Source organism: Poromitra crassiceps (genome assembly GCF_964638095.1).
Source record: "Poromitra crassiceps genome assembly, chromosome: 28".
Classification (NCBI taxonomy): domain Eukaryota; kingdom Metazoa; phylum Chordata; class Actinopteri; order Beryciformes; family Melamphaidae; genus Poromitra; species Poromitra crassiceps.
The window spans coordinates 9,379,239-9,393,224 of NC_139651.1; the positions used below are offsets into that span (position 1 = coordinate 9,379,239).

The 13,986-nt window shown below is 46.8% G+C and overlaps 1 protein-coding gene across 1 annotated transcript in view; it reads right to left on the reverse strand.

Moving 5' to 3' along the window:
- Positions 1 to 13,929, reverse strand: part of tent4b (terminal nucleotidyltransferase 4B) — a gene marked incomplete at its 5' end in the record, with an annotated part of 44,048 nt that extends 30,119 nt beyond the window's left edge. Inside the window, one exon of the mRNA XM_083662360.1 lies at positions 13,331 to 13,929. Within this exon, the coding sequence (XP_083518486.1) occupies positions 13,331 to 13,929 (599 nt within the window). The remainder of the gene's footprint in view (positions 1 to 13,330) is intronic.
- Between the last annotated feature and the right edge of the window lie 57 nt (positions 13,930 to 13,986).

Sequence of the window (13,986 nt, forward strand, 5' to 3'; positions counted from 1 at the left end):
ATGACGTCATGCAGAAGCGTCCTTGTATGTGCAAAGAATAAGGTGAATAGGAGAAGAGAGCAGAATTTCTGTTCTCCAGATATCATCCACTGTCTACCTGCATCTAACCACCTGCTGAAGAGCACCTCCACTGTCTACCTGCATCTAACCACCTGCTGAAGAGCACCTCCACTGTCTACCTGCATCTAACCACCTGCTGAAGAGCACCTCCACTGTCTGCCTGCATCTAACCACCTGCTGAAGAGCACCTCCACTGTCTACCTGCATCTAACCACCTGCTGAAGAGCACCTCCACTGTCTACCTGCATCTAACCACCTGCTGAAGAGCACCTCCACTGTCTACCTGCATCTAACCACCTGCTGAAGAGCACCTCCACTGTCTGCCTGCATCTAACCACCTGCTGAAGAGCACCTCCACCGGAGTCTGCGGCATTTCTGTTCTCCAGATGTCTTCCTTGAGGGTTTCATTGGACGCCAGTCGTAGAGGGGAGGGTACTGTTAGGAGGATGATGTCATCATTCCTACTGTGATGTCATAGTTCACTCACTGATGATGTCATAACACAAGGTGATGTCATATTCGGGACCTATAAAGGTTCGGTTCTGCAGGTCCTCTGCAGTTGTTCATAGACTAGATTCATCTCGCGACAACACTCTGCAACCGTTCCCAACTTCGAACCTTGCAGACCCAGCTATCAAGTTCCACAGCGTTCCTACTCATCGAGACTTCAGTTTACCAAGTGTGTCTTGGCCATCAACTATCCGCGCGTAAATCCACCATGTCCCACAGCAAGCCTGACAAACACTTTGTTATGCCTCTTCAAAATAACATTGCGATGGACAACACAGTCCAAAACCAAATGTACAATTGTGATTACTGCACTTTCCACAATTTGAAGTGGGCTACTATTTTTTTTTAGTCATTCATTCATTCATTCATTTTGCCATGGTATCATTTCAGAATGTTTAAATAATAATTGTCAGAAAGTTGAAATTTTGGTACGGCGACAAAACCGACAAGTAACACTGAACAACAATCTTATTGGCTGGTCAAAAGAACGTGTCATTCTGCACACAGACTCAAAAGGTCACAGTGTCTAAACAGAGGCAATGACACAAGCGCAGAACGCCGTGTGTAGCTTGCTGACTGCATCAGTCTGGCAGCTTGAGAAGGATTTCCATTGGACAGGAAGGGGGGAAGAGAAAAAAAAAGAAAAACACATTCCTCACCGCACATGTGAAGGCAGGAGTTACGGAGGGCTGCCCACACGTGCTGTTCAAAGAGGGCCCACAGTCACCTACAGGCCAAAGCAGCAGCGTGGTGGCATGCATGCCTCTCTCTCCATAGGGTTACACTACTTGGCTGGGAGCCAGCCAGTGAGCAGAGCAGAGCAGAGCAGAGAGAGAGAGAGAGAGAGAGAGAGAGACCTGAAGGCCAGGAGAGGCTGGCTAAGCCACTGTTCTAAGAATGGAGCCTGGGTCACAGAGGTGCTATCTGTGTGCTAGCACTGGGAGCTATCTGTGTGCTGCTAGCACTGGGAGCTATCTGTGTGCTAGCACTGGGAGCTATCTGTGTGCTAGCACTGGGAGCTATCTGTGTGCTAGCACAGGGAGAGTCTAACCGTGTGCTAGCACTGGGAGCTATCTGTGTGCTAGCACAGGGAGAGTCTATCTGTGTGCTAGCACAGGGAGAGTCTATATGTGTGCTAGCACAGGGAGAGTATATCTGTGTGCTAGCACAGGGAGAGTCTATATGTGTGCTAGCACAGGGAGAGTATATCTGTGTGCTAGCACAGGGAGAGTCTATCTGTGTGCTAGCACAGGGAGAGTCTATATGTGTGCTAGCACAGGGAGAGTATATCTGTGTGCTAGCACAGGGAGAGTCTATCTGTGTGCTAGCACAGGGAGAGTCTATATGTGTGCTAGCACAGGGAGAGTCTATCTGTGTGCTAGCACAGGGAGAGTCTATCTGTGTGCTAGCACAGGGAGAGTCTATATGTGTGCTAGCACAGGGAGAGTATATCTGTGTGCTAGCACAGGGAGAGTCTATCTGTGTGCTAGCACAGGGAGAGTCTATCTGTGTGCTAGCACAGGGAGAGTATATCTGTGTGCTAGCACAGGGAGAGTCTATCTGTGTGCTAGCACAGGGAGAGTCTGTGTGCTAGCACTGGGAGAGTCTATCTGTGTGCTAGCACAGGGAGAGTATATCTGTGTGCTAGCACTGGGAGAGTCTATATGTGTGCTAGCACAGGGAGAGTCTATCTGTGTGCTAGCACTGGGAGAGTCTATCTGTGTGCTAGCACTGGGAGAGTCTATCTGTGTGCTAGCACTGGGAGCTATCTGTGTGCTAGCACAGGGAGAGTATATCTGTGTGCTAGCACTGGGGGCTATCTGTGTGCTAGCACTGTGAGAGTCTAACTGTGTGCTAGCACTGGGGGCTATCTGTGTGCTAGCACTGTGAGAGTCTAACTGTGTGCTAGCACTGGGGGCTATATGTGTGCTAGCACTGGGAGAGTCTATCTGTGTGCTAGCACTGGGAGCTATCTGTGTGCTAGCACAGGGAGAGTCTATCTGTGTGCTAGCACTGGGAGCTATCTGTGTGCTAGCACTGGGAGCTATCTGTGTGCTAGCCCTGGGAGCTATCTGTGTGCTAGCACTGGGAGACTCATCATAAATCTCAAGAGTGGCGGCAGCGCAATAAAAACATGAGCCAGTGCCACTCACCAGTGAGCCATTAGTCACACGGCCAGTGATGTGGTTCCCTGCAACTCGTTGACACTAGCAGCTGACTCCAGGCTTCAGTTCAGATTTAATCACGTGCGAGTTGCTACTGTCATGGGCTACCGTTTTTGGCCACAGGTCAAAATGCTTCACATGGAGAAGATACTCAGCAGATGTGCAGACATGATAAGAGGAGATGGGAGCTTAAAAGGGTTACAAAGAAGGGCAGAAGGTCACTCAAATCACTAGACTGTAGCAAAATCACGGGTGGGGGAAAGAGAATGGGTAATGCTCTCCCTACTTCGACAACTATAGTCAGGGGCCCTTGGGCAAGGCAGCTAAGCCCCCCCCCCTCAAATACTCTGCTGCTTCTCGATTCGAGGATGCTGAGTGTGAGTCGGGGCGTGCTGTAAAAAAGAGTGTATCTGCTGAACAACCCTTCCTTGGAGAAATTAACAACCCTGTATGAAATAGAAACGAGAGGCGCAGGGCACAGTGAACGTTTTGGCACCAAAGAGTAATTGGCAAGTAATTGTCAAAGCGACCGGAAAAAATAAATGATTTGGTGTTGTCCACTCTCTCGCCACGCAGAAGAAGTCAAAGTGAAAGTAGCAAGCAGAGCTCAGCGAGATGCGGTGAAACTTCTGCCTCAAAACTAGATGCATTATTCTAGGAGGCAACGACAGTTCAGCTAAATGGCAGGTATGCCCTCTAGGGTCAAACTCAAGACAAATCTTGTTGCTGAAGCTAAACACATGCACAATGCGTGTGTGTGTGTGTGTGTGTGTGTGTGTGTGTGTGTGTGAGAGAGAGCGTGCGTGCTAATTTCAGTAGATATCTCTGCAACACAGTTCATAGACATCTTTGATATAAGCCCTGTTCAGACATGCAGTCTGAAAAGCCACCTCTAAACTAGGCTGTTTTCTTATGATACCCTAAGAGCCATTTCATCATCACAAGTTACTTGGCGGCCAATCGGTGGTCCCAAATAGCAGCAAGGGCCCGTTTGTTATCACAGCGGCAATGTAGTAATGACTATTCACCTTATGTTCAGATACGGGGGTGGGCCAAATTCTTCCGGGTCGTGTTAACACTTCCGGCGGTCACAGCGCGAAATATAGAAGAACGTCAAGTTGTTTTTGTAGCGGACAGTGCAGGGGGTAAAACAAAGAACGTAACCTACCTACTACTTTGAGCTCGGTACACAGCAAGCAAGCAAGTATCCACTGTTAGCCAGGTCAGATAACGTTATGGTCGACAATGACGAGCACTTTCTTGTAAAACATACCTGGACTCCAACAAAGAAAGCTTCAGATAGTTTTCTCTCCTCCGAGGCAGTGCGAGCCACTTACGTCTATAAGACCCGCAGACGTTAGCGTAATTCCCTGGAATGCGAGAATTAACGAGCCAGTTACATGGCGTTGCATTCTTAGACATTGCCGTTTGCTTTTATTTGGTATGTTACATACAATTGGCTAAATTATTAGTTAATTCAGAGTTAGATGATATTGGAGCAGCCAGCCATTTTCTTTTTCTTACTTTTTTGCCGGAAGTCGTCACACGACCACACAACCGGGTCAAATGGGCGTGGCTACATAAGGTGAATAGGATCTTTAACAATTTGTACACATCTGTAAACGGCTTCTTATAACAATTTCCCATTTAGCTTATATCCAAAGTGACATACAACATAATGAGATTTTTATACAATCTAGCATATCTATACATTAGCAAGGATCTATTCAGGAAGAGAGAACAACAAGATTAAGTGTGCCATAAAGCAAGGTTCTGCCCAACAGGTCCTATGAGGCAATGCAATGCACAGAGTGCATAGAGTTTATAGAAGGCAGATAAAGATTGCTTTAGTGCATATTAGGCCAAGTTAGTTGGTACAGACCAGCGGTTTCCCAACCTTTTCCAACTCATAGCGCAGGTGAAAATCTCAAAAGTGTTCACAGCCCACATCTGACCATGAACATTACGGAGGTATATTCTCAGAGCACTTTTCATTTGAAAGATAAGAGGAGCTGTCCCTCAGCACCACACAGAAATCAGAGACTAAAAGTGAGGGGCTGTCTACAATAGACTGGATAACAAATAATTGATTACACATTAAATAGCGGTATCATTCAACAATGGAGGAAATGCATTCTCATATAATAATCATAATCATAATAAAAAAAAAAATCCAGATTGTAATGTTTTGCAAATGATTTTGCAATACCTTCGTGGCCCACAGTTCGGGAATGGCCGGTATAGACCTTATTCGCTAACCCCTGACGGCACCATATTGTTGGCATACCGTCCTGCAGCTGACAACTATAGTAACGGCCTTATTGTCATTTCTGTTCCATTACAAAATAGCGATAGTGATGACAGCAATAAAAAACCCAGAGTTGTTGTTTGTATGCTGCCGTTAATGCCTGTAATAATAAACAAAAGAAAAAACGAGGTGAACAGACTTTGCTGTGAGGAGCTGTCAGAAAGTTTCACCTGTCTCTCCCAACTATCCACACATCTCCTGTGCTGCTGACGTATCCTCCGTCTCGCTCCCTTCACGTCTGAGGACGGTAGAGATAGAAACAAACCACGGGGACTTTATTGCTGTCATTACTACAGCCGTGTGTAACGCAGGTCACACAATCCGAACACAATTGGAACGATACAGGTAACGCTAACGGCAGCTAGCTTCCTATAAACGCTGCTCTCACATTAGGTTGTCACTTAAGAGCTGCAGCGCTATGTCGAGAACATGGCGGCGATGGGCATGCCCGTACGTGAGTGACGTCAATCGAATAAGGTCTATAGAGGGCTGATCGCATCCATTGGCCTGCATAAGTAACCCTTTTGAGTGGCAGGGAAAACCCCCCACTAGGTGTCGCTAGTCTCGCAGTAGCCAGCCGTATGCATCTACATCTGGAACCCAACTCTGATGCTAAGTGGTTAGCAGCACCCGCCCCCAAGACAAAAAAAAGGATGCGTGACAGACATATGAATTGACCAACCACGGACCTTATTGTCGGTGCATTCGGAATGCGCGCATCAGCTAAATAGACCCCCCGGCCTGGTGAAAACGCACAACTTCCGTCACAGCCCAGCCAATCAGATTTCTCCCACAACATCTTGAGAGATTTTGCTGGAGGTCTCCCGGAAAGTTGACTTGTGATTCAGACCCTCCATCGCTGGAAGCTTGGGTCTGACGACCACGTGAGACTAAAGGCTGAAGCATACTTCTGCGTCCGCCTCGACTTGGAGCCTTGCCGGCGGCAGCTAGTCCTATATACTCGAAGGTCAGCTTGACGAGGGGGCTGCAGGGCAGTCCCCAGCAGAATGAGTAAATTGTGTGATTTCACCAGGATTTCAATGACTACTAGAAGTTAGCCCAAGGAGAGAATGTAGTGCGTATACTTGGTCATAGCTTTTCACTCTCTCCTGTTATCTCCCCATCTACATTTCCGAGGAGCTGCACGCAGGCCGCACCTTTCAGGTCCCGCTAGTGATGGCTGGCTGGTCTGTTCTGGCCACGCCTACTTCCAAATGTTACTTCAATGTATGTGATGAGTTTACATCCCAGCCCCGCGCCCCCCCAAAAAAAACAAATGCCACCCTAGACTTCCTTCTAAGCTAAAACATTTAGTATGGCTTGCTATTTAAATGTTTAACAGTGTTGGGGTACCTTTTCTACTTGAAAACGCAAAGTAAAAATTTGAACTGTCAAGGCGTTGTGAATCTCAGCTCAGTCTCAAAAAACCATTGCTAATTTTATACAACCGAGTAACGTTCTCAAAAGGGGGTAATTTAGAGTGGAACCGGCCAATTCTAGAGAACACAAAAGACCCAGTAAATCAACCTATCTCTCTGAATCCCTTCAGTCACAAAGCCTCTCTTTGTTACCAAATGACTGGAACTTTGGAGCGTTGTATCTTGCCTACACAATAAAAAGCCTCAATGAAAAGAAAGGAGCCTCAATACAATAACTGGATCCAAACAAGTTCCAACAGGACAGAAATAAACCAAGTTATATACTGACTTTCTGGCCCCGTATAAAAAGAACCTCAAAACAATTTTCTGCATGACCAAAGGAACGATGTGGAACACTCCCTCGGAGCTCCAGATCTGATTGGACGGAGGATGAAGGAGCTCGGGTTTCTCTCTCTTGGGTTTGGCTTTGTTTTGGAGGAGGAGGAGGGGGGACGTGAGGCAGAGACATGCTTGCCGTGTGGAGCATGTAAACAATGATCCTTTTGCATGGAGATTCGAGGGGCGGCCTGCTTGGAGCTTCTGGAGCTTCTGGGACCAAAGCGATCTCTACAGGCTGAAGAGGCACATAGAAAGATGAGCACATGCCTCTAGCGGTGGGCCTCCCTCCTCCACCTCTAGCCAACCCCCGACAGACAGCCAAGTATAGTGTACACAGGCTGTCCCGTGGAACAATGTGTTTGCTCTTTTACGCCCACCTTGAACCCTTCCAGGGTTCATATGAGTTTGGGGGCAGCAGCTTCTCAATCCCATGATGCACAAATCTTCACAAACATATAAGCCCTTTTCCCACATGCGCTTTGTACCGCAAAATGACCGGAACGTGGTCTAATGCCTGCATGTGAGAAAGGCGCCGTGCCGGTATAAGCGCGACCCCGTCGTCCCCGACATTTCACCAGTTTCGATCCAGTCAGAAGAGCGGTATGCTCTTAAGGGGACGCAAGTGGAAACGGTTCCAGTCATTTTCCACGACAGCGGTCCTTCAATCATCGGCGAGGAGTAGCCTACACACGTTGCTTAATGTTCCAGCGGGCATAATCTAATCATTCGCGCACATTAAAGCAAACTGGCTAAATGATCTTGTGATAGCCTAATAAGAGCAGTAGGCTATGTCAGCTTGCTGATTTCCGAAGGCAACCCCGGACACATCAAACGAAGCCAGTCTGTAAAAAGTGATTCAACGCGACGCAGGTGAACGGATAAACATCGAACCAGCAACTATTTCTCTCAGACACGGATCCCAACTTCTTCAAAGTGCATCATCTAATCATTCGCGCACATCAAAGCAAAACTACTTCCACATTTCGCTTGTGCATTTGCTTTCTCTACATACATACAAGCGTTGAGCAGCTTGCAAGCCTTTCTCGCTGTGTCTGTCCGTGGCTGCTGCTCTCGAGCAGAGAGGGGAGGGGGGAAATCGGCTGTGTTGATTACGCTGGCGGCTTGACGCTGCTCTTAAGTCAAACGAGTGTGATTTAGTGTGACAACTGACAAGCGAACTTATTTCGAGTTTTGCCGACCCCCCAAATAAGCTCCCCCCTCCCCCCGCCCCCGAACATACAGGAAAATTCGCTGATAGATTCCCACATGCGCGAGCCGAAGTGTGAAGGGAAATGTCCGATATTGACTTACAGGTAATTTTCCGGTACGCATGTGGGAAAACGGCTCTAGAGTAGTGACGGTGTCAAGTAGGCTACCATTGAAATGTCAGTGCTTCTCAGTCACCTGTATTCTGTTTGGGTTCCACCTTAAAATCCAGAGGCCCCTCACTGCCTCAGCCTGCCTATCAGAACTCTGCACTGCTGCCTCAGCCTGCCTATCAGAACTCTGCACTGCTGCCTCAGCCTGCCTATCAGAACTCTGCACTGCCTCAGCCTGCCTACCTCAGCCTGCCTATCAGAACTCTGCACTGCTTCAGCCTGCCTATCAGAACTCTGCACTGCCTCAGCCTGCCTATCAGAACTCTGCACTGCTGCTTCAGCCTGCCTATCAGAACTCTGCACTGCTGCTTCAGCCTGCCTATCAGAACTCTGCACTGCTGCTTCAGCCTGCCTATCAGAACTCTGCACTGCTGCTTCAGCCTGCCTAACAGAACTCTGCACTGCTGCTTCAGCCTGCCTATCAGAACTCTGCACTGCTTCAGCCTGCCTATCAGAACTCTGCACTGCTGCCTCAGCCTGCCTATCAGAACTCTGCACTGCCTCAGCCTGCCTATCAGAACTCTGCACTGCTGTCTTAGCCTGCCTATCAGAACTCTGCGCTGCTTCCAGGGCGCCAAGGTTCAAAGGCATGAAGACAGACAGGCAGCTCTTCAGCTCACTGACAGAAGTAGCTAGCTAACCATAACAAAAGCAGCAGCAGTACAAAGAAACCTAAGCCCCAACTGAAATGGCAGCATTTGAAAGAAATGAGAAAAATATACAAAATAACTCACTTGTGATCATCAGCCCCCCCCCACACGTACATAATTTTAAAACAGGGTTTGCCTTGTTAAATATATTAAATATTATGTGCTGGTTTCATGGTAAAGATTAGCCTAAGCATAGTGCTAGACTAAACACAAACATTTAAAGTCTATGACTAATTGTCTGCAAAAGCAGCCCTACATACTGAGCAAACAATAATAAAATAGGTTATACAAAAGTACACAAACTTCAATCAGCTATAATTTTAGAGCCTGTTCTGCCATAATTCAAATTTAATCTTACATTGTGTATACTGGGCAGGGCTTGTAATAATTTGTCTGGGCTAGTAGAAATTTCACTCTACTTGCCCAGTGGGCTAGTGCCCAATTCAGTTCCAACCCTGGCCTGTATGTCAATCACTTCCCTCCTGTGTCTCCCCACTGGAGCGTAGAGCGTACGTCTCTCAGGCAACTCAGCAAAATATTTATTTCCAAGAGTGGAGATTTAAAAGGGGGGTTAAAATAACTGAGAATGTAAGCTTGTACATTAAGAATCACTGCATTTGGAACAGTGGTAGGTAGTGAGTGACCGACTCTGATCTGGGCTCTGATGTTCAGGTTCAGGAATTAGAGGAGCTAATCACTGAGGAATGTCCTTATGCAAACACAAGAGCTTGCATATTACTATAAAAGAGGATGGGCCAGACTCTGAGCTCCAGGCTCTGCTGTGCTGCCTGCCTGCCGACACACGTCAGCCAGAGAGGGAGAGAGAGAGGACACAACTCGCCACCCAAAAGGCCCTTTAAACAGAGCCCCACCCACCTCAGGAGTTCTCCCCAGATATTATCATAGCTGTATATATATAGGCTAGTGAACACTAGTCAGGAAAAGAGGACCTCAGAAATGGAATAAATTAATATCGGTGTATTTTTTTTGTACTATAATTGTGTTGGTATGATTGATTCTGATATTGCATGCTTGCCCGAAAGAAAGAAAGAAAGAAAGAAAGAAAGAAAGAAAGAAAGAAAGAAAGAAAGAAAGAAAGAAAGAAAGAAAGAAAGAAAGAAAGAAAGAAAGAAATCACGAGCAGACCAATACTCCAGGGTAGTCCAACGCAAACTGATCAAGTTTGTGGATTCTTAAGTTAAGTTAGGACCATTTACTTAACTGCAATGTTCCTGTTTAAAAAAAAATCCACAAAAACTTCAAATTGGCAAACCGGGCAACATGTACTTCAAAGTGTCACTATCGCCAACTTGACAAGAGAAGAACTCAAGTTCAATCCTGCTTCCTGCCACTGGGGTCTTCAACACCACAGAAGGTAGTGTGTGCTTATTTCTCCCCCTGGCTTTGTATGGTAACAGCCACACAATTACCGTCAATCTCTGGTCATTGTTTAGACCGTTTGCTAGCTTTCAGCGGCCGCTCAGAGGGGAGGTCTTGAACCAGGCACTGAATAGCCTACAGCTCTCTCACATAAGCCGTTTTCACACATGCATACAGGAAGATTACCTGTAAATCAATATCGGCCATTTCCCGGAATTTCCCTTCACACCTGAGCGCTCGCATGTGTGAATATAGTCGTCAAATAGCCTGTATGTTGGGGGGCGGGGGGGGGTCTTATTTTGGGGGTCGGCAAAACTCCGATGGTGAAATAAGTTTGCTTGTCACACAATAAATCACACTCGTTTGACTTAAGAGTATGTTGTATCCTTCACATTCGCTCATGGGCTGCAGTGCAGAGTAGTATCCAGGCAGCGTCAAGCCAGCGTAATAAACACAGCCGATTTCCCCCTCCCTGCTCTGCTCGAGAGAGGCCAGTCCTTCCGCACTTTGCAGCAGTCCGACACAGGACAGACACAGCGAGAATGGCAGCGGCTTGCAAGCCACCCAACGCTTGTATGTATGTAAAGAAAGCAAATGCACGAAGCGAAATGTGGAAGTAGTTTCTTTGATGTGCGCGAATGATTAGATGATGCACGCTGGAAGTGAACGTTAAGCAACGTGTGTACACCTCGCCCACGAGAGAAGGACCGGCAAATGACTGGACCCGTTTCACACTTTGTGTGTGTCCCTTATCACGGCATACCGCTCTTCTGACTGGCTCGAAACTGGTGAAATGTCCGCGATGACGGGGGAACGCTTATACCGGAAACCAACTTTCACACATGAAGGCATTAGACCGCTTTCCGGTCATTTAGCGGTAAAAAGCGCATGTGTGAAAACGGCTATAGAGCAGGGAAACTGGTTGCCTATGGTGCATTCCTTTATAACTGGGAACTGGTACTCCTACGGTTCAAAGGTCATGAGCTGAGACAGTGACGTCACCAGACCTGGTATTTCCCATTCCAAAACTCGTAGCAGCCCCGGCCTCAAAAATCCAAGATGGCTGCTCCGCGCAAAAACAGTAGTTATAATCGTAGTGATTTATTAGCACTATTTATTATTTATTAGCACTTCTGTTTTGTTTGTGTCTCATTAAATCAGCTGTACACACAGCACTGCCTAACTTCTATCTGTGCGGACACGCTGCTGCAGTGTTTGTATGCGCAAAACGCCACAAAATGCCTTGTTATCAACTGTTATTGCTAACAATGGCTAGCTGGCTAGCGACTGGATCTGACCAAGGGCTGACTCGTTTAAACGGATGTGACGCAATTGAACAGCGAACTTCCCAGCTCGTTTTCTGTAAATGGAACGCTAACAAGATGGATGTGACATCATTTTGCCTCCACATCCCAGTTATTTTGCAATAAAGGAAGGAATATATATATTAGAGATGTAACGTTATGAAAATTTCACATCACGATTATCGTGACCAAAATTATCACGGTTATAGTATTATCATGGTATTAGTAAAGAAATAGGTGAAAATGTTCAAAAAGTACTGAGAGACTCACTGAAATCGTTGTACGACGTTTTATATTGAAAACTCAGACCCAAAAAGGATTGATACACTCACTGAAATCATTTCTCAAAGGCTGCACGTTTGCATCTGGTAGACTGTTGCCAACTTTGGTTGATGATGGACAGTATTTACCATGTTTTTCAATGCACTGTAATCACGGTACCACGGTACCATGGTTTTAACGATAATGAAATTTTGAAACGGTACGGTAATCATAAGGAATTTAATCACGGTGATCATTAAAACCGGTTATCGTTACATCCCTAATATATATATATTATCTATATATATATGTAGATATTATATATATCTGAGAGTATTTTGTTGTCAGACATGACTTTGTACCGAATCACACAACTCAATATATCCAATACAATACTCCATGGTAACAGAAGGTAAAAGTGAAACCCATTAAGAAAATAGTAATACACACTGGTAATAATAGTGAAATGAATCAATTTCAATTATAATGGAATTGGAATCATTAAACAACTATTTGCATCTGCCATTGTAGTTCAAGTGCCTCTCTCCAGTACTGGGATTCAGCCAGGAGCATAATCGCAAACTCATTTAAATGATCCTAGGCGTTTTCCTTAAACATATTTAAACACACTAAAACCAATTTGAAATGGTTCCCTCCCTGTTGCTGCTGAAGGTCCCGGGAGAACATTCTGATCAAACTGGATGAATGAAGAAGGAATGGGGTGGAGAAGTGGAACATCCGTCTAATGTAGGAAATGCCTTGACTTGCCTAAGCTGGACAGCGTGATGTTATAAGCATTATTTGTAGGATGCAGATGCTGTATCATCATTAGGTCTATTTCAAACGCTTCTATTTTTACTTCTCAATTTGAGCAGTCTGGACCGAGCGAGGACACATGTTGCTGACACACTGGCTGGCAGAGACACCGAATAATCAAGCTCACAAACTGTGAAATTGCACTTAGTAGGCCACCCCCACCCCCACCACACAACTTTGGAAAGAGCCTCTAACAGCCACCGACAGTAGAATGACAAGCCAAATATGGAGGCATTATGGCCTAACACTGCGACTGCCAAACTTGTTCATATCAAGATCCCTTAAACAGATAAACATTAGAGACTATAGGCTGCCATTGTATAAGAGTTTGACTTAAAGTAACCCAACGAGAAGTGTTTGATTAAGCAGAATACAGTAGGGGAGGAGGTGACAGTGACTAGTAAAACGTAAAATCCAGTCATCCAATACAAGGTCTTTCATTTGTGTTAACATCTAAGAAGTGAAATAACAGAGGAACCCCCCCATTTACTGGGGACCCCATGCATGCACTAGCCTCACGCACCCCTGGGGGGTCCCCGGAGCCCACTCTAGGAACCGTTGGCCAAACCATCGGAGTGCCAGCTTCACTAAAACCGAGATTATGTGTTTTATGAGGGCTTGCTCTGTGGGAGGCGAGCAAGTGCCGCTACAAGCAGCTGGCTTTCGAAAAAAGAGACAAGTGCATCGGATCTGTCTGCTTTCTCACTCAACTTTAACAAAATGTTCTAACTTCTTCTTACCCCACAATCCCTTCAGAGTAGTTCCTGACTTTCCATGGCGTGCCGTGGTAAGCCGGGTAGCCTCCCGTCTCGGAGCCGCCGCTGCCACCGTGCAAGAGGCTCGAATTGAATCCGAAAGTGCTCGCCTTGTTGTCCCTTTTCCTCTTGTTGGGGTGTCCCGCTGCGTCCGACAGCCCTCTCCACACCACGGCGACCCCGCTGACCTGCTGCTGCTGCCCCCCTCCTCCGCCCGTGCCGCCCCTGCCCAGGGCTCGGTTGTTGTGGTTGTTATTGGTTTCCAGTGGTAGAAAGTCTCGCTGTTCAGATATGTCCCGGTCCCCCTCCATTGAGTTGGACATTCCCTGACTCCTGGCCTCGCTGCTGGAGTTGACAGCTCCGTGTTTGCTGCTGGAGTGAACGCTCCCCGACGCCCCGTTCACGTTCGCTTTCAGGCTCGACAGCACTGTGCTGCTCGGAGAACCCGTAGTCACGTTGACGTTATTATAGTTGTTATTTACATGCAAATACCCGAGCCCTTGTGTCGTCTCCCAAATCTGCATCCACAGGTTGTTTGCGGGTCCGCGTTGTTCTGGTTGAAACCAGGCGATTCTTGGATCCATCAAACGACACTGCAGGCAAACTGCCCCCACTCCCCCCCGCCCGCTCCGACCCCTCCA